At 55.8% G+C, this 21,414-nt stretch overlaps 2 protein-coding genes across 4 annotated transcripts; one reads left to right on the forward strand and one right to left on the reverse strand.

The window, feature by feature from the left end:
• The first annotated feature begins 375 nt into the window (after nucleotides 1-375).
• Nucleotides 376-9,160, forward strand: Zbtb48 (zinc finger and BTB domain containing 48). 3 transcript variants are annotated; one of them, XM_013030964.1, is made up of 11 exons: nucleotides 376-459; nucleotides 1,202-1,885; nucleotides 2,645-2,886; nucleotides 6,166-6,277; nucleotides 6,924-7,016; nucleotides 7,405-7,491; nucleotides 7,599-7,753; nucleotides 8,003-8,139; nucleotides 8,212-8,376; nucleotides 8,654-8,742; nucleotides 8,816-9,160. In XM_013030964.1, exons 2-11 carry the CDS (start codon nucleotides 1,205-1,207, stop codon nucleotides 9,110-9,112), a joined length of 2,058 nt encoding a protein of 685 aa, XP_012886418.1. In that variant the 5' UTR covers nucleotides 376-459; nucleotides 1,202-1,204; the 3' UTR covers nucleotides 9,113-9,160. The 3 variants fall into 3 exon arrangements, with proteins under 3 accessions (XP_012886418.1, XP_012886401.1, XP_012886409.1); XM_013030947.1 differs by having other exon boundaries at nucleotides 8,003-8,376; XM_013030955.1 differs by having other exon boundaries at nucleotides 424-492; nucleotides 8,003-8,376.
• A 1,924-nt stretch (nucleotides 9,161-11,084) lies between these two features.
• On the reverse strand, nucleotides 11,085-21,413 carry Klhl21 (kelch-like family member 21; the record flags this gene model as incomplete). The annotated part of the gene is made up of 4 exons (XM_013031666.1): nucleotides 11,085-12,378; nucleotides 13,964-14,036; nucleotides 17,976-18,381; nucleotides 21,164-21,413. Coding segments are annotated over 4 exons (1,023 nt in total), but the record flags the coding sequence as incomplete, so codon positions are not given.
• Between the last annotated feature and the right edge of the window lies 1 nt (nucleotide 21,414).

Consider the following 21,414-nt stretch of genomic DNA (forward strand, 5'->3'; position numbering starts at 1 on the left):
AGGATTCCTCAGTGCCGGCTCGCGTGGTGTAACCGCGCGGCTGAGATCAGCACAGTTCCCTTCCCAAGCCGCCTATAATAAATGGGTGAAACGCGAGCCTGTGTCTGGGTGGCGCCTCCTCTCCGGGGAGAGGGTGGAGCCTGGGCATGTAGAGCCAGGGGGCGGAGCCTAGCGGCAGAGGCCAGGAGCCAGCTTGATGTTGCCAGGCAACTGCGGAAGTCGGGCCTGGCACCCTGGATCTGGGTCTGGCCACGCCCCTTATGTATCCCATTGGTTGCTTTCTGGAATCCCGCCCCCTAAGGGCCGGAGTTAGAAGCCCTACAATGACGAAGGGTCCCGCCCAGGTCGGAGCGCCCTGACGTCACATCCGGCGGGGCGACGGCGGCGTCTCCTCACGGTGGGCCCGGCACGTCGGGCCGCGACAGTTGGTCTGTGGGCTGTGGAAGCGGCCGAGCCCGGGTCAGTGCCCCCCGCCCGGGGAGGACGGGCCGGGTGAGGAGGGCGCGGGAGGGGGTCCGCGGGCCGCCGCCGGCCGTGTGGAACCTGTGGGGACGGCGTGGGCGCGGGTCACCTGTGCACGGCCCCGCCCAGCCCCTCACGGCCCGTCAGTTCGCGTCCATTCCCGCCTCCTGGCCCCCAACTTTTGTTAATCTTCGCCTCGACCCCTTTACGACCCTGGCCTGTCTCCCGCTTTGCTGCCCCTCGACCCAGCACCATCGCCTCTCCGGCCCTTCTGGTGCAGCCGCTGTCCCCGAGGCTGTCAGTCCGTCCCCGCCTTCTGTGTGCGCGCAGCCTTTGACCTTCACCCACTTAACCCGAGCCCCGATCGGCCCTGTCTGCGCGCGCGCGCACCGGTCCCGGGGCTTGAGCTCTGGGCTTGGGTGCTGTCCTTTAGCTGTCTCTCTCAAGGCTAGGATTCTACCACTAGAGCCACACCTCCACTTCTGACATTTTTGGTGGTTCATTGGAGATGAGAATGTTACAGGCTTTCCTGCTCCAGCTGGCTTCGAGCCCTGATCCTCAGATCTCAGCCTCCTGAGTAGCTAGGGTTACAAGTGTGAGCCATCCGTCCCTGCCCTGATAGTCCTCTTAAGTGATTGAGTGGGGTCCAGCCCCACAGTCTTTCTCCTCAAGGCCTGGGCTTGCTTCTGCTTTCTCCTTTGGGCTAGCCAGGGTGTCACTCTGCTTTCCTTTCTTCCAGACCATGGATGGTTCCTTTGTCCAGCACAGTGTAAGAGTTCTGCAAGAGCTCAATAAGCAGCGGGAGAAGGGCCAGTACTGTGATGCCACCTTGGATGTGGGGGGCCTGGTTTTCAAGGCACACTGGAGTGTCCTTGCCTGCTGCAGCCACTTCTTCCAGAGCCTCTATGGAGATGGCTCCAGGGGCAGCGTTGTCCTCCCTGCTGGCTTCTCAGAGATCTTTGGCCTCTTGCTGGACTTTTTCTACACTGGTCACCTGGCTCTCACCTCAGGGAACAGGGATCAAGTGCTCCTGGCAGCCAGGGAATTACGAGTACCTGAGGCTGTGGAGCTATGCAAGAACTTTCAGCCCCAAACCTCAATGGGACAGGCACCAAGTGGCCAGAGTGGACCAGGGACACCTGTCTCACAGGATGTGAAAGGCCACCTCAAGGAGCCATCAGACTTAGAAGACGATGAAGTTTCGAAGACTCTGGGCATGGTGCCCAGGGATCAGGAGCCCATGGACAGTCATAGCCCTCAGGGGCTCAGTCACCCTGCTCAGAGCAGCCCCTCCTTCCTCTGTGGGAAACTCAAGCAGGCTCTAAGGTCTTGTCCCTCAGAGGACAAGGACCCTGGGGACGGCAAAGTGTTCACGAGGTCCTTTGAAGCCGAAGATGCCCCGCTGCATCGAGAGAGTAATGAGGTACTGTGCCAGGGGGCTGGAACTGGGGATCCACATGCAGGGGGCATGTTGGACACTTTTTTTTCTGGGTGTTGTGGCACGTGTCTGTAATTTCAGTTATTCAGGAGACAGATGGGGAGGATCCCAGAGGCTAGCTGAGGCAAAAGGTTAATGAGATCCTCATCTCAACAAAAAAGCTGTGCTTGATGGTGCCTATCTGTAATCCAGCTACACAAGAGGAATAGGTAGGAAGATGGCAGTCTAAGGCTGGCCTTGGGCAAAAACATGACCCAATGTGAAAAACAGGGCCGTGGGCATGGCTCGTGTGATAGAGGGCCTGCCTAGCACATGTGAGGCTCTGAGCTCCCCATTATCACCAAAGGAAGAAAATGATGGTACTTTTCTGGGGTGACCTGGACCCCAAAATAAAATGTATTATGCGGAACAGGCCTTCTCCACACATATGAAGCCAGTGGCCTCAGTCGACCTTTCTGTGGTTGGCTGCCTGGGTTGCCAGCTCCCTTGGGGGCAGCGTGAATAACATCAGCATGACAGGTGTTTCCCGAGAGTAGTGAAAGCTAATCAGCTTTCTAGTTCCTCAAAAATAGGGCCAATTCCCCCTCCCCTGTTCCCCCTCCCCACTGGATTCAGGATTCAGAGGCTGTGTGGCTTGGGACTGTATAGGGACCATCTGGGTTGGGGCTGGGGATGAACTAAAGCGGGGCCCCCACAGCGCCTGCTCATTAACTCGGAGCCTCTCCTGCGCCTCTTCTGCTCTAGTGGGAAGTGGTGGTTCAAGTTGAGGACGACGGGGATGGCGATTACGTTTCTGAACCTGAAACTGTGCTGTCCAGGAGGAAGTCAAAAGTAATGAGCAAGCCCTGTGCTGCCCAGCCAACCTTGGGTGCGAGTTCCCTAGCAGCTGAGCCCGCTGAGAGCAGAAAAGGCACAGCGGTGCCGGTTGAATGCCCCACGTGCCATAAAAAGTTCCTCAGCAAATATTACCTAAAAGTCCACAACAGGTAAACACTCTACTTTTCTATTTTCTTTTCCCACCTACCATTCTTGTGTTGGGGGAGGGTGCCGTACTCCCCACTTTTGGGCTCTGTAGGGGCTGGGTGCTCTGTCTGTATCATCAGGGAGTGGGAGCCTCCCTTAGGGTCAGATCCTCCTTTCCCCTCCTACTGTGAGACTTTTGGTTGGAGGTGGGCCTACCAATAGATTCTATCCACTGTGGACTTTGACTGCCAGCTGTTCTGTCCAAGGGAGGAGTGAAGGGAGGAGTGAAGCCTGTAGCCCCTGACTTGAGCTGGGGCCTGATGTTAGGAATTTGTAATGATGGGCTGTGGCCAAGATACTGATCTGGAGGGTTGGTAGTTCCTGTGTTTCTAGGGATGTTAGTTCAGGGTGTCAGTGGAGCATAAAAGACCATTTGGGGGGCTGGGAAGGTGGCTCAGTGGTAGAGCGCTTGCCTTGCATGCCTGAGGCTCTGGGTTCAATTCCTCAGCACCACATAAGAAAAAAGAAAAAAGCCGGAAGTGGCGCTGTGGCTCAAGTGGTAGAGCGCTAGCCTTGAGCTGAAGAGCTGAGGGACAGCGCCCAGGCCCAGAGTTCAGGCCCCACTACTGGACCCCCCCCCAAAAAAAAAGACCATTGGCTAGAAGCTCAATGTCCAGTAAGGCAATCAAGAGCTCTAGGAGCTGTTTCAATTAAATGACTTAAAATTCAGTTCCTTAGACATAACTAGCCACATCATATGTGCTCAGGAGCCATGAGGCTGGGGGCTACCAGGTTGGATGGTGCACACAGAGTAGCTGCATCGCCCCAGGGTGTTCTCTTCATCAATGCTGCCCCAGAGTCTTGCAGGACTTCTGGGTGTCCTGCCTTCCAGCCCTGCCCAGGACATCACCAGTCCAGCAGTGCACCACCTTGAGAGCCAGATTGGACCTCACACTTGTTCTCAGTATGACACCCTGGGAGGACACAGACATTACCTAGAGTTGGAGCTAAAGTTGAGACCTCTTTGCTCTACTATGCTTGGCTTTGGGGCAGCCAAGACTAGTGGAGTGTGGGTAACCCCATTGCAGGAGGCACCCTGTGGCTGCCCATCACTGCCTCCATGCTCCAGCATTATGCCAAGACTAACGCAGACCAGGATCCCCATGCGTCTCTACCTCGGGCTGTGGGTTGCTGGATGGCGTTAACAACTGGATGGCAAGCGACGGCTTCCTGAGGTTGTTGCCATGGGGGGGGGGGTGGCCAGTTGAGGTAGAGGAAGAGAAAGAAGCACTTGGCTTCTGGCAGCTTTGGGAGCCCTTCCAGTGCCGTTGTTGGGTTCTGAGGTGCGGGTTCATTTCACTGATTCCGTGAACTACCAGACAGCTGACAAGAATGTGTGGGCTACCAGGGTACATCAGTAAATAAAACAAAAGTTCCGGAAGGAACTTACCTTCTGGCAGGGCAATACAGATGAAAACGACACACATAGCCAGGAAACTTGGCACTGGGGCTCCTGCCTATAATCCTGTTTACTCTGGAGGCTGAGACCTAGAGGATCAAGGTTCGAAGCTGGCCCAGGCAGCTCTCTCTTTAATTAAGCAGCAAAGGCCATGGTATAGGCATGGTTCACGTGGCAGTGTGCTAGCTGTGAGTAGTAAGCAAGCAAGCTGGGAATGTGAGGCCATGAGTTCAAAGCCTGGTTCTGGTACACATATGCGCGCGCACGCGCACACACACACACACACGCAAGCAAAAGCAGTATCACACACACACACAAGCAAAGGCAGTATCTCACACACACACACACGCAAAGGCAGTATCAGACCGAGAAGTTGGGGAGTTCAAGTTTTATGTTTAAGTAACTGTTGAGGGCTGGGAAGGTGGCTCATAGGTAGAGTGGTTGCCTCTTATGCACGAGGCCCTGGGTTCCATTCCTCAGCACCACATAAACAGAAAAAGCCAGAAGTGGCACTGTGGCTCAAGTAGTAGCATGCTAGCCTTGAGCTAAAGAGCTGAGGGACAGCGCCCAGGCCCAGAGTTAAAGCTCCACAACCGACCAAAAATAAATAAATAAAAAATACATAACTGTTGCCTGCCAAGACAGTGAGAAAGCTAACTCTGCTGGTGGCACGTCTGTCGTCCTAGCTATTCAGGAGGCTGCGATAGGAGATTGAGACGAGGCAGGGCAGAAATTAACCAGTAAAATGCTAGATACAGAGGTGTGATCAGGAGATAGAGTGCCTCTCTTGAGCAAAAAGCTAAAACACACACACACAAAACTAAATTTGAGCAAAGATGGAAGTCATCCATTTGAGAGTGCCTTCTGGGCAAGAACATGAGCCACAAAGGCCTTGGGTTAGGAGTGAGTCTGGTTGGGTGGAGAACAGTGAGGAGCGAGGGCCTGGCCTGGCTGTGGGGGCTGATGGGGGATTCCAGAGCAAGGCCAGAAACATGAGGGGCTGGCCAGTCCACTGGGGCACATCGTGTGCTCATTGCCCTTTGAGCATTTTCTCATAGAAGCGGGAAGCTATGGACAGTTGTGAGCTGAGGAGGGAGGTAATGAGGGCTTCTGAACTTTGTCCAGTGTGGCGTACGTGGTGCTGGGAGAGCAAGTGTACCTCTTACCACACGAGGAGCTGCTGCTACTGCACATCTGGTCACAATCAGCAAAAGTGGGTTGAACTCAGGACCTGGGCACTGTCCCTTACTTTCCTGTCCAGACTGGCTTTGAACAACTATTTTCAGCATCCTAAGTAGCTAGGATTACAGGTGTGAGCCACCTGCACCTGGCCTCAGAGGTAAAACCCGGACACACTGGGAAGATAGCTGCTTTTCCAGGTCAGCCCGTGATTGTTGCTGCCTTGAAGGAGAAAGCTGGGCCTCCCCATGAGCCTCTGTGCCAGTTAGTTCCTAGGCACCACCTAGGAAGTCAGGCTGAGGCGGGGCTGGCTGGTGGCTCCCAGCTGTCCGCTCTAGTGTGGACTGTTAAAGGCGATGGCCACAGTGCCCTCTTTTGCTGAAGTCTCCAGGCTAGTGGGAGATTCCTTGATTCGCTGCTGCATGTTTCTCCAGGCTTTAAGGAGCTGCTTGGGCCTCAGGATGCTCCTTCTTTCCTTCCTCCCTTGCTCCCTCCCTACCTCTCTCATTTGCTGCTTCCCCCCCCCCCCGTTCCTTCTCCCTCCCTCCCTCCCTTCCTTCCGAGCAGCATAGCGTGGGTCAGAGGTGGGGAGCAGCAGGGCCTGGGAGGGAAGGAGGCAGGGAGTTGCTCTCAGCCCCCACACCCCTGTGGCTTCTCCTGACAGGAAACACACTGGGGAGAAGCCCTTCGAGTGTCCCAAATGTGGCAAGTGTTACTTTCGGAAGGAGAACCTCTTGGAGCATGAAGCCCGGAATTGCATGAACCGCTCGGAACAGGTACTTGGGAGCTACCCAGGTACTTGTGGGCCGACATAGTGTCACATCGTGTCACGGGTCTTCGTGCCATCTGGGAAGGGCCCCCAGGAGACTGTCTCTAATGGGGACTGCGAACTCATGACAGCTACAGGGTCCTTGGGCATCATGGATGCCACACCCTGGTGCAGGTGGAGACCACAGTCGCACGGGCAGAAAGGGACAAGGCTTGGAGGAACACTGTAGGGGACATTCGGGTTCCTGTGGGGCCTCAGCCCAGCTCCACCTTGGAGCCTGGGGGGTGGGGGCTTTGGTGGGGGCTAGCTGCAGGGAAGGGCCTTCTGGTCACCTGCACACCCCACTGCCGCCTTGTGTGGGTAGGGTCCGGATGAACCTCCCCCTTCTCTTCCCAGAGGCCCCTTGGTGGCATCTGGGACCCAGGACTGTGGAAGAGTCCGATGGGCCTGGCTTCAGCCCGGCTGGGCCTGAGCAGGGTCCAGCAGGTGATAGCTGGCAGCGCTCAGTGCCGGGCAGGGCAGGCGGGTCACATGTCACCCTCTCCCACCCTAGCGTCCCCCACCCCAGCAGCAAGTGGAAGCCCGGGCAGAGGCTGCCGCCGCAGGCACCGGCGCCCCCTGATGCCGGCCCTGCTTGCCCCTCACACCGCCAGGTCTTCACGTGCTCCGTGTGCCAGGAGACCTTCCGCCGGAGGACAGAGCTGCGCACGCACATGGTGTCGCACACAGGGGAGATGCCCTACAAGGTCAGGCTCAGCCGCTCCCAGGACTGTGGCTGGATGGAGGTGGGGCATCGTTGGCACCCGGTCCTTCCTGTGGAGTCCTTTGCCTCTCCCTAGATGGCTGTCAAGGGACCCGCTTGCCTTGTTACTCTAGTGACTCCACACTTGAGGGTAGGGCCACAGCCACCGTCTCCTGACCCTTTCCTTTTGGAGCCCATCTTTTGCCATGGAGGGCAGGTCGGCGTTCTTCAGGACACGCCTGGTCAGCTGCGCGCTGCCTCCTCCCGAGCCAGCCTTCACGCCAGACCAGGGACCACTGTGCACCTTGCTGGGCCCCGCGCTCATCATCCTGTGCGACAGTGGGGTTGTGTCAGTGCGGGCTGTTCCTGAGGGGACTGCGCCTGTTTTTCAGTGCTCCTCCTGCTCCCAGCAGTTCATGCAGAAGAAGGATTTGCAGAGCCATATGATCAAGCTGCACGGAGCCCCCAAGCCTCACGCGGTAAGCCCCCGGCAGGGCCAGGGCAGGAGGTGCGGCACTGAGGCTCCCTCGCAGCCCGGCTGTCCCCTTGTCCTTACTTGTAAGCCCCTGCCTGTCCTGTGCCACAGTGTTCCACCTGTGCCAAGTGCTTCCTGTCCCGCACGGAGCTGCAGCTACACGAGGCCTTCAAGCACCGCGGGGAGAAGCTGTTTGTGTGCGAGGAATGTGGGCACAGGGCCTCCAGCCGCAACGGGCTGCAGATGCACATCAAGGCCAAGCACAGGTCTGGGTTGTTGTCCCTTCGCCCTGCAGCTTTTCTGGGGTGAGGGGCACCTGCGGGGCCTTGCTAAGCAGGGGGTGGGGAGGGGGGCTGAGGCCAGGCTCTGTGCCTCCTAGGGCCACTTCTCCCATTTCCCCAACTTCCTCCTGTGGCACCCTGCACCATGGACTCCCTTCCTGCCCTGCTGCCTCTATGACAGCAGGAAGGGGGCTGCATCCTTCAGTGATGGCGTCTATGTCCCCTCCTCTCTAGGAATGAGAGGCCCTACGTGTGTGAGTTCTGCAGCCATGCCTTCACGCAGAAGGCCAATCTCAACATGCACCTGCGCACACACACGGGCGAGAAGCCCTTCCAGTGTCACCTCTGTGGCAAGACCTTCCGCACCCAAGGTGAGCTAGGCCGGTTCCCTTCCTTGTCCTGGGGACACGCTCAGTGGCTGAGCTCCGCCTTGTCCCCCACAGCCAGCCTGGACAAGCACAACCGAACCCACACAGGCGAGAGGCCCTTCAGCTGCGAGTTCTGCGAGCAGCGCTTCACGGAGAAGGGGCCTCTACTGCGGCATGTGGCCAGCCGCCACCAGGAGGGCCGGCCCCACTTCTGCCAGATCTGTGGCAAGACCTTCAAAGGTACCTGGGCAAGCATAGGAAGAGGGAGGGCCAGACTTCCGCTTCCCACTGACCCGGGGGACTCCACAGAGAGGGCAGGGGCAGCGGTTTGCACATGCTCCTTAGCAGAGCCTTCCTGCCAGCCAACGTCTGCCACCTCCCCTGCTAAGACGCGAGAGTGGATCTGCTGACGGCGCCCAGCTGCTGCATGGCAGTGGTCCTAGGGTGCTGCTGGAGAGCCATGTGCTCCTCCTGCTCTCATGCTGGTGGCCACCGTGTCTCTCTCTCTCCCCCCCAGCGGTAGAGCAGTTACGTGTGCACGTCCGACGACACAAGGGGGTGAGGAAGTTCGAGTGCACGGAGTGCGGCTACAAGTTCACTCGGCAGGTAGGACGGGCCCTGGCGCCCACCCCTGCCCCCTCCGTTCTGCCGCCCAGACCTGAGCCCGCCCTCTCTCCAGGCCCACCTGCGAAGGCACATGGAGATCCATGACCGCGTGGAGAACTACAATCCCCGGCAGCGCAAGCTCCGCAACCTGGTCATTGAGGACGAGAAGGTGGTGGTGGTGGCCCTGCAGCCTCCCGCAGAGCTGGAGGTGGGCTCAGCCGAGGTCATTGTCGAGTCCTTGGCCCAGGGTGGCCTGGCCACCCAGCTCCCTGGCCAGAGACTGTGTGCAGAAGAGAGCTTTGCTGGCTCAGGTGTCCTAGAGCCCTCGCTCATCATCACAGCTGCTGGCCCCGAGGACTGTGACACATAGCCCACCCTGCCCACTTGGCCCAGCCCCCAATACACATGTGGCTTTATACGCAGTTGTCCAGTGGTCTGTTTCTGGGGCTTGAACTCAGAGCCTGGGTGCTGTCATTCAGTTTTCTAGCTCAAGGTTAGCACTCTACCACTTGAGTGACAGCTCTGTTTCCAGCTTTTGTTAATGGTGGTGGTTAGAGGCAAGAGTCTCATGACTTTACTGCCTGTGGTGGCTTTCAGATCTAGCCGCCTAAGTAGCTGGGATTACAGGTGTGAACCACTGGTCTCTAACTCCTGCTCTCCTTTTAGGATATTAGAAGCAGTAGTTGTTGGTGGAGGTGATGCCTGCTAGCAGGGTAGCATTCACTGGAGCCTTTAATCAGAATGGAATTGCTAGGTTCTACATGGTAGTCCTGCTGGCCAGTCAGGACTTGGGCCCAGTTCAAGTTCTGCATGGAGCTACCTCTATCTGGAGGCACGTAGCAAGCTAGCCTGGCTGGCAGAATGCTCTCAGGGCCCCATCCCTTAAGAGGGCCCTGATTTGGTTTGCAGGTTGCTGAGGTAAGGCACATGCAAGCTACTGAAGATTGTAATTTCTTCCCACCTCCATTTATTAACAAGTTACCGCTTCACCTCCACCTTTAATGGAATTAGTAACATGTTCACAAAGATTAAATGAGAAAACTCATTTAACCTTTAAACTCATAAACCATAAACTCATAAACACATTTTCCAGGGCTTTAGGGATCTGTCCTCAGGACTGCTCACCTGTACCCGGTGAGCTGATCATTGGGTTACTTCATACCAGCTGGTTGGGCTTCCTCACAACATGGTGGCTGAGTTCTTTTTTTTTTTTTGGGTCCGGTTGTGGGGCCTGAACTCTGGGCCTGGGCGCTGTCCCTCAGCTCTTGAGTTAAAGGCTAGCACTCTACCACTTGAGCCACAGTGCCACTTCCGCCTTTTTTCTTTTTTGCTTATATGGTGCTGAGGAATCAAACCCAGGGCCTCAGGCATGCAAGGCAAGCGCTCTACCACTGAGCCACCTTCCCAGCCCCACGGTGACTGAGTTCTAAGTGCAGGCTCTGATCTACCACTCTGCACTGCACAGGGGAAGAAATGAGCTTCAAGACTGTTCCTCAGTTGTTTCTCAGTGTTTTTTCTGCTTCATACCCTGTGCTGATCTGAGATGGGAAAGGGCCTGAACCCCTCTCAGATTCTAGGTCTTCCTCCAACACTGGCCTCAGCCCAGATTCCTGAAGATGGCAGCAGGAGGGGACCGACGCCAATGTATAGGAAACATTTTTATTTCAAAAAGTATCGAAGGCATCCCAAAAACTTAAGACAGGACACTGGACATGTAAGCCTACAGAATAGTCTGCAGCAAATACACAAAGCTTCCCCTGTGGTGTGACTGACTGATGGGACAAAGGGGTGCCTTCATTCTACGAGTCTCTGGGGGCCATAAATATAGAAAACCTCATAGAAAAGGCATTAAATACTTGTTACTGGATTTTCATAATTTACCTCAGCAGATAAAAGTTCTGTACAGGTCATGTGTGAACCCCATCCCCAGCACTGGCTCCAAGGTTGATGAAGACACCAGTGAGTGGTAGTGACAGTGCAGCCCAGAATCTGGGCCAGAGACAAGGCTGAGGGACACCCAGCTGGGTCCACAGGCTGGAGGGTGCTATTTATTGTAGGGGGTCCTGGGGGCAGAGAAGGATGCAGACTCCAGCCTATCCCTTCTGCACAGGCCCCTATGGGATGGGCTGTCATGATGGTGAAACCAGACTCTCAAGACTTCCCCATGTGTCTGACACAACCTGGCCAGTGCACACCCGTGCTTCTGAGCCGTTACAGGCTCATGGCCCTGCCCTGCAATGTGATGGGAGGCAAACCCCAGGGCATGGACGCCCTCAGTGGCCTCAGCAGACCTCCACAGGCTGGGTGGCAGCCACAGGCTGGGGACCGAGGAACACACTGGGGGATCCACTTCGTCTCACTGTGGTGCCACCTGCTGTGCATGGCACAGAACAGAGCACAGGCAGACCAGAGCTGCTCAGCAGCCCTGCGAGGTGCCCGAAATGGCCAAAAGGTCTTTAGGTGATAGTGCAGACTGTTCTGCTTCAAGCAAGAACTCGCCTGTACTGGTTAGAGCTCTGACAATGGCACTGCAGAGATCTGAAAACAAGACCAAACCCTCCTGACCTTCCCTAGGCTTCCCACCTCCTCAAAACATCCAACTTCAAGCATCTGAAACTTGGAGCACACTGAGGTTACCCTCATCCAGGGCTTCCTTCGAAGAAGGCTCCTTTACTCCGAGACCAGTGCAGGTCTTACAGTTTCAACCCTGCACTTCACACACTGCGCATTGTTGGCTTCTCCACTGGCCTATGGATGGGGGTAGAGCCAGCATTTGCCATGTCTACGTCCTCCAGGACCAGAAAGAAAACTCAAGATTAAGCTCATACTCTACCTTCAGTCTCCCAGCCCTGTACACACCTCTAGGAAACCCAGCCTTGTAAGATCCCAGCAGTGGTTAAGATGCTAGGCAGGTAGACACTCCTGTTCCCCGGGGAAGCTGGCCTCAGGAACATGCAGCACTGGATGTGGAGGATGGGGCTTCTCTCAGCCACTGATCGGCCTGACTCACTCTCACAGGGGGGAGCATGCAGGCCCAGGTGGTGGCAGTGCCTGAAGAGCTGGCGTCACAGGTGGGAGCTGACCTCTGGGAGCCAGAGCCACATGGCCCTGGGAAACAGCTCTTCCTTGACCAAGGGAGAGGCCTTCACAAACGGCTTTGGCTCCAGCTGTGAGGCAGGCATGGATGGCACAGAAATCTTGCAGATGGATGCTGGGGCTTACACAGCAGCCCGGAGCCTGTGCTGCACCTGGTCATCTCAGCAGTACGGGGCACAAAGGACAGGGCCCTTGCCCCATGGGCTGGGTCCCTTACATCAAGGCCTTCCCTTGGCCAGGCTGGGGCTAGTGCAGCTCGTCAGGGTTGTGCAGTGGCCGGTGTCGGCCTGCGTCCACGTCCTGGCTGCCCCCATCCAGCTCGAAGCCACGCCCACCCACAGGCGTCTGTGGCATGAACTGGCGGAAGATGCTGACGCTGCCGTGCCAGAAGGTGGGCTCCGGCAGCCGCCCCACCACACTCCAGGCCCGGGTCTCTGGGTCGTAGGCCTCTACCACGTCCGAGAGTTCAAAAGTGTTGTCGTATCCCCCAGAAACGTAGAGTTTCCCTCCCAGGACGGCCAGGCTGCCCCCGACGTGCACCTGTGGGCAAGAGGGAGGCCAGTCTGGATCAGCAGTTGGGGCTAGCACCACCCCCCACCACCCCATTCTTGTTTCCTAAGGTATAGGGAGGCTGAGCCCTCTTCAGGGGTGGCCTGCTCACTTCCTAGGCATACCAACCTCCAAGGAAATGTGACCAGGACAGGCTGATGCACTTTTTGTACACAACTAGGTAGAAGGGCTCTGGGGGGTGAGAGGGGTCACAGGCCTGCCTGGGCCCAGCAAGGGGTCCTTCCCACAGTAGAAGCTGTACCCAGTGCTCCTATAAGCCCCTCCCTGCAGGGACTGTCCATCTCACTGAGGCTTCTGTGGTGCTGGCGCTGGGGCCTCTTGCACTGTCCAGCAGGCGGTAAGCGCACGCCTACACCGAGCTCCCCGCAGGACAGTGCAACAGTGTGTGGACGCCCAATAAAGATATTTATTTATTTTATGCTGGTCCTAGGGCTTGAACTCAGGACCCAGGCTCTGTCCCTGAGCACTTTTTGCTCTAGGCTAGCACTCTACCAAGTCACAGCACCACTTCTGGCTTTTTCTGAGATTAATTGGAGATGAGTTTCACAGGGAAGTGGTGCTGTGGCTCAAGCAGCAGAGCGCTCGCCTTGAGCTGAAGAGCTAAGGGAGAGCATCCAACGCCCCATGACCAACAAAACAAACAAACAAAAAAGAGTTTCATGGACTTTCCTGCCTGGGCTGGCTTTGAACCTTGATCCTCAGATCCCAGCCTCCTGGGTAGCTGGGATTATATGAGCCATCAGGCTAGGAGTTCCTATCAGATATAATTGAGGTCACTCAGTCCCTATAGATTTCCTGTCCAAGCTCATCACCTCCAGCCACTAAGCTGCTGATGGCCCACAAACATGCAGGGCACACCTGCTGTAAGGACTTTGCACTTGCTGTCCCTCTGAAACACCTCCAGGTAACTGTCTTTCTGTTTGCCCACTCCAGGGCTTGAATCAAGGCGCATGCTCTTGCTTGGCTTGCTTGTTCACTGCTGGCACTCTACCATTTGAGCTACGCCTCCAGTTAGACTTTTTTGCACAGGCTAGCTTTGAGCCATGGTTCTCAGATCTTAGCCTCCTGAGCAGCAAGATTTCAGGCCTCTGGCACCTGGCTGTAATTATGTCTTGCTCTTCTCCCCTCCTTTTGCCCTGTGTACATAGTTGGTGCTCAATAAATAAAGAACAAACGTAGGGCTGGAAAGGTGGCTCAGTCAGTGGTAGAGTGCTTGACTTGAATGCATGAGGCCCTGGGTTCGACTACTCAGCACCACAGAAGCAGAAAAAGCTGGAAGTGGCGCTGTGGCTCAAGCGGTAGAGTGCTAGCCTTGAACTGAAAGAGAGTGCCCAGACTCAGAGTTCAAGCCCCATGACAAATGTATGTAAGCCTGAGGTCTTACTAAGCACTGGGTTTCACTCAGTCTCCCTAGCACAAGCTGGAGAGGGCTCACGGCCCGCCCCTCCCTCCACAGCCTCTCCCCAGCCCTCATCATCATGCGGACACTCTGACACTCTGGTTGTGAAACTAGGAGCAACCTGTGCTTACTACAGTGGTCCAGCTGTCAATTTACCTGATTCATAGACGGGATCTTGTCCCATTCGTTCTTCGTGGGGTTATACACATCCACCTCGGCAGAATCGTCCCTGAGGAAGGAAGGAGGAAGGAGGGGGAGGACATTCTGGTGAGAGTGAGTAATTACCTTGGTATGAGGAGAGTCTACAATCTTGTGGTAACCTGCAGATTTTTTTTTTTTTTGTCAGATGTGGAGCTTGAACTCTGGTCCTGGGCACTGTCCCTCAGCTCTTCAGCTCAAGGCAAACACTCTACCACTTGAGCTACAGCTCCATTTCCAGTTTTATAGTGGTTTATTGGAGATAGGAGTCTCACACACAGTCTTTCCTGCCCGGGCTGGCTTCAAACTGCCACCCTCAGATCTCAGCCTCCTGAGTAGCTAGGATTACAGGTGTGAGCCATCGGCACCCAGCCTGGAGATTTTTTTGGTCAGTCATGGGGCTTGAACTCTGGGCACTGTCCCTCAGCTTTTCAGCTCAAGGTTAGTACTCTACCACTTTGAGCCACAGCACCACTTCCAGTTTTCTGGTGGTTAATTGGAGATAAAAGAGTTCCTGCCTTGACTGGCTTTGAACCTTGTTCGATCCTCAGATCACAGCTTCCTGAGTAGTTAGGATTTCAGGCATGAGCCACCGGTGCCTGGCTGAGATTTATTTTTGCTTTTGAAAACAAGGTCTTATTTAGCCCAGGCTGGCCTGGAACTTGTGTGATCCCTCTGCTTCAACCTCTTTAATCCAAGAAACTATAGCTATGTGCCAACAACCCTGGCTGCATAGAGCTTTTGGATATCATGTGGCAGCTCCCCTGCTATATGGAACCCCTCGGGGCTTAGGGACAATTCCAGCCTTGAGGGTCACAGCCTTGGGTACTTATAGCCCCTTGGTGAATCCCACTACCTGGTACAAGGGCATAATTGTTTCTTCAGGTCTGAGAGGTACTGCATGCCTTTCCACCCTGGGTTTTTCCTCCTCTGCATTTCAACTGTAAGCCACTCTATTATGAAAAGCTTTGTGGCTGGCCAGGCCAAGCCTCCCGCCCTCTTGGTCACAGACCACTCCTAGCCACCTCTCTCTAAGTCATTATGTGAGCCCGGTGCCAACTGCTCATGCCTGTAATCCTAGCTATTCAGGAAGCTGAGATCTGAGGGACATGGGTCAAAGCCAGCCTGGGCAGGAAAGTCCAGGACTCTTATCCTCAACCACCAGAAAACCAGACGTAGAACAGCTGAGGCTCAAAGTGGTAGAGTGCTAGCTTTGAGAAGAAGAGCTCAGTACAGCACCCAGGGCTTGAGTTCAAGTCCCACAACCAACAACAACAAAAAGTCACTGTATCTTAACCTTGCCCTGTTCACTTCTGGGTCCTCAGAAACCAGCAATGTAAACGTAATAAGAGAAATGAAGAGAGAAGAAAAGCCTCCTATCCTGGTGTTACCAGTGGGACACCTTGCCCACCCCCAGTGTCGCAGTGATCAGGATCAGGGCCAGCAAGAGGACCTGACAGCAAATACCTGAGGCTCTGCGGACCACAAGGTGTCCACAGCCAGAACTGAGGCACCGTCATGCAAAACCAGTCACAGCTAGTTCCATGCTAGAGGACAGGCTGTGTTGCAGACGCATAGGTGCTTGGATGTCATAGTTTGTGATGTATTGCTCGGGTCTCTAATCCCTCCCTGTGAGCCCTTATGACAGTCGTTAAACATGGGGACCCGTAGCCTGTTCACATCGCTCATGCCCTTTCTCATCAAGAGAAAGAGCCTCAGCAGGAAGGGGCAGGGCAGCTGCATCCCATCCAGGAGCCACCTTTTCTCAGGACCAAGATGGAACCCAGGGCAACAGTCTCTTTCACTAATTATTGATGACAGTTGAGGGGCTGTGGCACTGGCTGCCTCCCCAGGGGACAAGTCCCTAAGAAGAACTGTCCAGACAGGTGTCATTCCAGGCAGGTGACATGGCGCATGAAGAGTCTATGAACAGGATGTGGCTTCAAGGTAGAGTGCTTGCTGAGCATGCATGAAGCCCTGGGTTCCATTCCTCAGCAACACAGATACAGAAAAAGCCAGAAGTGGCGCTGTGGCTAGAGTGCTAGCCTTGAGCTAAAGAAGCTCAGGGACAATGCCCAGGCCAAGTTCAAGCCCCAGACTGGCAAAAAAAAAAGACTCCATGAACAGACAGGCTCTGCCCAGGGTGTTAGGTCTTTCCTGGACTCTGCGCCATTTCCTCAGATGCTCCCTCCTTCCTTTTCCACAGATTCCTGTGGATTGGGAGGGGCTGAAGCTGCCTCCTCCCATCTCTCTAGGTAACCAAAGCAAACAGCCCGCAAGGAGGTGCCCAATGCTTCCACCAGAGGCTTGAGGAGGGACAGGCGGTTCCGGGAGCAGAGCAGCCCTTGGACACATTTTGCTCGGGGACCACAGGTCAGGAAGGACGTTCTCAAGGTACTGGGCCTGCAGCCACTGCTGAGGGGCTGAAGTTGTATTTATAGTCACCCCACCTCCTCCTTGAAGACACCTGGGGGGAGGGGTGCTGGGGAGAGCCAGCCAGGTGGTTTTATAACTGACCACAGCTGGCTGAGGTTCCAAGCTTTCACTTTCAGCCACTTGTGTGACCCCTCTGATCCTTTCCCTGCCCACCTTGAGGAGGAACTGCCTGTTTTGGGGGGTTCGGAAAGGTCAGTCCTGCTCAGGCAAGCAAGACAGTTTGTGGGGCCCACACCAAAAGGGGGTAGAAGAAGCTGTGACTGGCTTTGTGTACTTGTACTGAGGCGTGAACCCAAGAGCCTAGACACTCACTATCCCCTTGCTTTTCACTCTACCTCTTGAGCCATAGCTTCACTAAAAGATTTTGGTGGTTAATTGGAGATGAGAATCTCATCACTGACTTTCCTGCTTAGACTGGCTTTGAGCGGCCATCCTCAGATTTCGCCTTCTGAATAGCTAAGTTTACAGGCATGAGCCACTGGCACCTGGCATCAGGTTTTTTTTTTTTTTTTGCTTGTCCTGGGGCTTGAACTCAGAGCCTGGGCACTGCTCCTGAGCTTCTTTAGCTCAAGGCTAGCACTCTACCACTTGAGCCACAGTGCCACTTCCAGCTTTTTCTGTGTATGTAGAACTGAGGAATGGAACCCAGGGCTTCATGCATGCTCGGCAAGCGCTCTACCACTGAGCCACATTCCCAGCCCACTCCTTTGTTATTAATGCTATTCTGGGGCTTAAGCTCAGGGCCTGGTTGCTCAGAGCTAGCCTTCTACCACTTGATCCACAGTGGAACTTAACGCTCACCCCTTCCTTCCTTGGCCCCATAGTTTCAGCCAGGCATAGGCTGGGGAGGGAAATAGCAGACACAAGAACATGGGCATCAGGACTGGCAAAAAATAAAATAAAATTAAAAAAAAAAAAAGAACATGGGCATGCCGGGCACTGGTGACTCACACCTGTAATCCTAGCTACTCAGGAGGCTGAGATCTGAGGCTCGTGGTTCAAAGCCAGCCTGGGCAGGAAAAGTCCATGAAACTGTTATTTCCAATAAACCACCAGAAAACTGGAAGTGGTAGAGTGCTCGCCTTGAGCTGAAGAGCTGAGGAACAGTGCTCAGGCCCAGAGTTCAAGCCCCACGACCGATGACAACAACAACAAAAACAGAGCATGGGCATTTCCAGAGGAGCTGTGGGCACTCTCCTGCGAGTCCACTCACTCGCCAGTGAGGAGATGCTGTGACCAGACAAGGCTTCAGGCCCAGTGGAGGAGATGCATGCACCTGCTGGGCCTGAAGAGAGGTCTCTTCTGACAGCCTACCAGTGACTGTGGGTGGCTTGATGAAGAAAACCTGGAGGGCTGCAGAAGCTGGTCTGAGAAAAGGAGTGGAACAATTCCCTGGAGCCAAGAGATCCAGCTTCTCTGACCCTGTTTTCTACCTGTGAAATGGGGAGACAGAGGCTGGCAGCCTTGACTCAGGGCCTGCTAGGCAAAGCTGCATATGCAGCACATGGGCACATACGGGCACATGGATACTCACCTGACGAAGTACATAAGTCCGTTCAGAGTCACAGTCTTGGGGGCAAAGGACCAGGGTGGGAGCTGGCCACAGTCCACCAGGGACCACAGGTCAGTGTCTGGGTGGTAGCACTGCATCACCATGGTCTCCTTGCCGGCCAGTGAGCCAATGGCATAGAGCCGGCCGCGGCAGGCGGTGGTGGAGCAGTTGTCCATGGGGTAGGTCATGGGCTGCAGAGCCTCCCAGGCGTCAGCGGTGTGGTCGTAGCGCTCCGTGCTGTCGGCGGCCACCACATATAGCAGCCCGTCCAGCACGGAGGAGCTGTGGTATTCCCGGGCCTTCAGCATGGGCGCAACCTCTGTCCACTCGTTCACACTGGAGTTGTACCTCCACACGCAGTCATAGAGCCGGGAGCCATCGGACCCACCTGCCAGGACAAACAGCAGGCAGATGGGTCAGCGTGCTGGGGTGAGTCACCCAGCATCTGTGAGGGCCTCTGGCTGGAGAGGAACTGTCCTCAGCAGGTGTCACCCAACACCTGTCCTGGTTCCCAAGGCCAGAAACTCCATCTTGAGACAGAGGCAATGTGTATGCCAACCACTGCCCGGGCAGGACCACCACCAACTCTGCTGCCATCAGACCAAGGCCCTGGGGCACAAGTCTGAACTAACACATAGTCTCAGGAACCTGAATACTGTCAAACACCTGGACAGTACCACAGCATTCCATCTCAGGGTCAGTTCTCCTGGGCAGTGGTGAAGCACTGGACTTGTCTATCAAATTCTAAGCTTCTTGTGTATTTGCTACCCAAGACTATACCAGGATAGGGGCTGGGAAGGTGGCTCAGTGGTAGAGCGCTTGCCTTGCATGCCAGGGGCCCTGGGTTCGATTCCTCAGCACCAAATAAGCAAAAAGAAAAAAGCTGGAAGTGGTGCTGTGGCTCAAGTGGTAGAGCGCTAGCCTTGAGCTGAAGAGCTGAGGGACAGCGCCCAGGCCCAGAGTTCAGGCCCCATGACCGGACTCCCCCCCCAAAAAAAAGACTATACCAGGGCAAGATGAGAGGAATCTAGGCTGTGAGGTACTTAGCAGGAGTTGTTTTAAGGACGTAGGGGGAAGATAGAGTAAAGGGGTGAAGTTGATCAGGTAGCATACAAGCAGAGAGGCCTAACAAAAATCATGTTACCAGGCACCTCTTTGGTTCTAGTTTTGACTCTGGCAGGTTCAAGGGGGTGTTTCTTTTTTCTTTTCGTTTTTTGTGTGCTGGTACTAGGCTTGAAATCAAGGTATCTTGCTCTTAGCTTTTTTGCTCAAGGCTAGCAGTGTGTCACTTGAGGCATACCTCCACTTCTGGCTTCTTGCTGACTACTTGGAGAAAAAAAGTTTCTGGGATTTTCTGCCGGCTTGAAACTTAGATCCTCAGATCTTGGCTTCGGGATTACAGCAATGAGCCATGGGGTTTCATTCAAAAAACACTAAGCTGTTCTTATGCTGTACTCAGAGACTTTGCTCTACTGCTTGAGCCTGCCCCACTCCCCAACCATTGCTTTAGTTTATTTTTTAGGTAGGGTCTCAAGGTTTTGACCAGGAAAAGCCTAAGATTAAAACCCTGCTGGGATCACAATACCCTCCCATCTCTTGTTCCCACAAAACTGAGATTAAAGGCCAGTGCCGCAAACCTGCCTGAACTCTCAGTGCCAATAAAAGGGAAGGAAAAACAATGCTGTTTTCATCATAAATAAAATTAAACCAGATCTACTAAGGACAGGAGACCTCAGCCTCCAACATGAAAGAACTCCGGGAATCCTGGCTGCCTCCTCCCTGGTGTCTTTCCCTGGCACCCCGGGGCTGAGCAGACATTCTGTCTGTTTCACAGCCCTGAGCTGGGCTTTGGAAGAAGACAAAGAGCTTACAGAACAGATCTGGTCCCATTCCTTCCCTGGGGAGCGGCTGCAGAGGCGGCTCAATGGGGCTTCCTGGGCCCCTGGAAATTCCCTACCCGCAGCTGAATGGAATGACATGGCCACCTGCCTAAAACCCAAAGGATTAGCTGCTCAGCTGTGACATTTGTGACAGGGCGCTGGGAAGGCCAGGCAGGACTGGCCAGTTCTGGGAGGGAGTTCTCAGCTCAGAACCACCAGCTAGTCCTCAGAAGAGAGGGAGCGGGAGAGAGAGAGAGGGATGGAAGCTGAGGGCTGAAGGCAGGGCTGCAGGTGGGGGGGGGGTGGAGGCTGTCCTTGGCAGGCAGGGGGGCCCTCTTCATCAGCTAGCTGGGGAACCGACCCAGGGGGCTTTCTGTGACCCAGGCCCAGCTGGCTGTAGTGCCTTTCTGCCTGACGGGGCCGGCGCCAACCCCAGTCGGTTCTTCCCTTATATAGCAGTCAGAGCACGCCCCTGCCCGCCCCACCCGGGCTGCAGCCTCCCTCGGGCAGGAACAGGGTTCCATCCACGGTGAAAACTGTGGGAGAAGCCCGGCTGCGGGGCAGGCCAGGCCCGCCCACCATGACTCGGCAGTGTTTTGGGGTTTGGGCCAAGTAACTGGAAGAAAATCTCTTTAACATGTGACCATGTTTACAGTCGCGGCCTCAGCCTAACCACCACGTGACCCACGGCGCCCTGCGCGGCCCAGGTGCCACCCTCAAGGAACCTTGTCACACCGGTGACACTCAGCCCACTGAGTCAGCCCCGCGATCCCCTGGCTCGGCGGGGCGGGGGTGGGGTGGGAAGGCCGCCTCACCGGCGTCGGTCGGCCTCTGACTTGTCCCCGCGTGGCTCGGGGAGAGAAAGAAAGCTCCCATTGTGCGTGCGGGTGACCGCCCCGACCGCGAGGCACCGCAGGGGCCGGGCGCTGGCGCGGGCGCGCGGACCCACAAGCAGCCACTTGTCCCCGCGCACACAAGGGGCCCTTCTTGTGGGCGGAAAGTGACCGCAGGCGGGAGAGAGCTCGGGAGGGTGACCCTGTCCACAAAACAAAAAAGGGCGCTGGTCACCTGACACGGGACGGCCTGCCGCCGCACGCCGCCTTTAGAGCAGGAAACCTTGATTTTCTCCAAAAAAGAAAAAAAAAAAAAACCACAGTAACCGCAGGAACAGACACGCAGCTGCTACGCTACGAGTCCAGCCGGACCCCGGCGCGGCCTTCGGGTTCCGTGGGTGTCGCCTGCCGAGCCCGGGTGAGCGCCCGGGAGAGCCGGGGACCCCGCCGCACCCACCTGTCACGTAGATGTCGTTGCCCAGCGCCACGATGCTGTAGCCCCCGCCCAGGTGTTCGGGGAACTCGGCCAGGTAGCGCCACTGGCCCGTCTGCGGGTTGTAGCAGTCGACGGTGACCAGCTCGTCGCAGTTCTGGTCGCAGCCGCCGACCAGGACGAGGATCTCGGCGAGGCCGGTGGAGGGGCGCGGGCGCATGCGGGGGCAGGGCCCGCGGTCGTGGCGGTCGAAGCGCGCGGCCTGGAAGTCGCGG

This window comes from Dipodomys ordii, unplaced genomic scaffold (genome assembly GCF_000151885.1).
Source record: "Dipodomys ordii isolate 6190 unplaced genomic scaffold, Dord_2.0 Scaffold6, whole genome shotgun sequence".
In the NCBI taxonomy this organism is placed as follows: Eukaryota; Metazoa; Chordata; class Mammalia; order Rodentia; family Heteromyidae; genus Dipodomys; species Dipodomys ordii.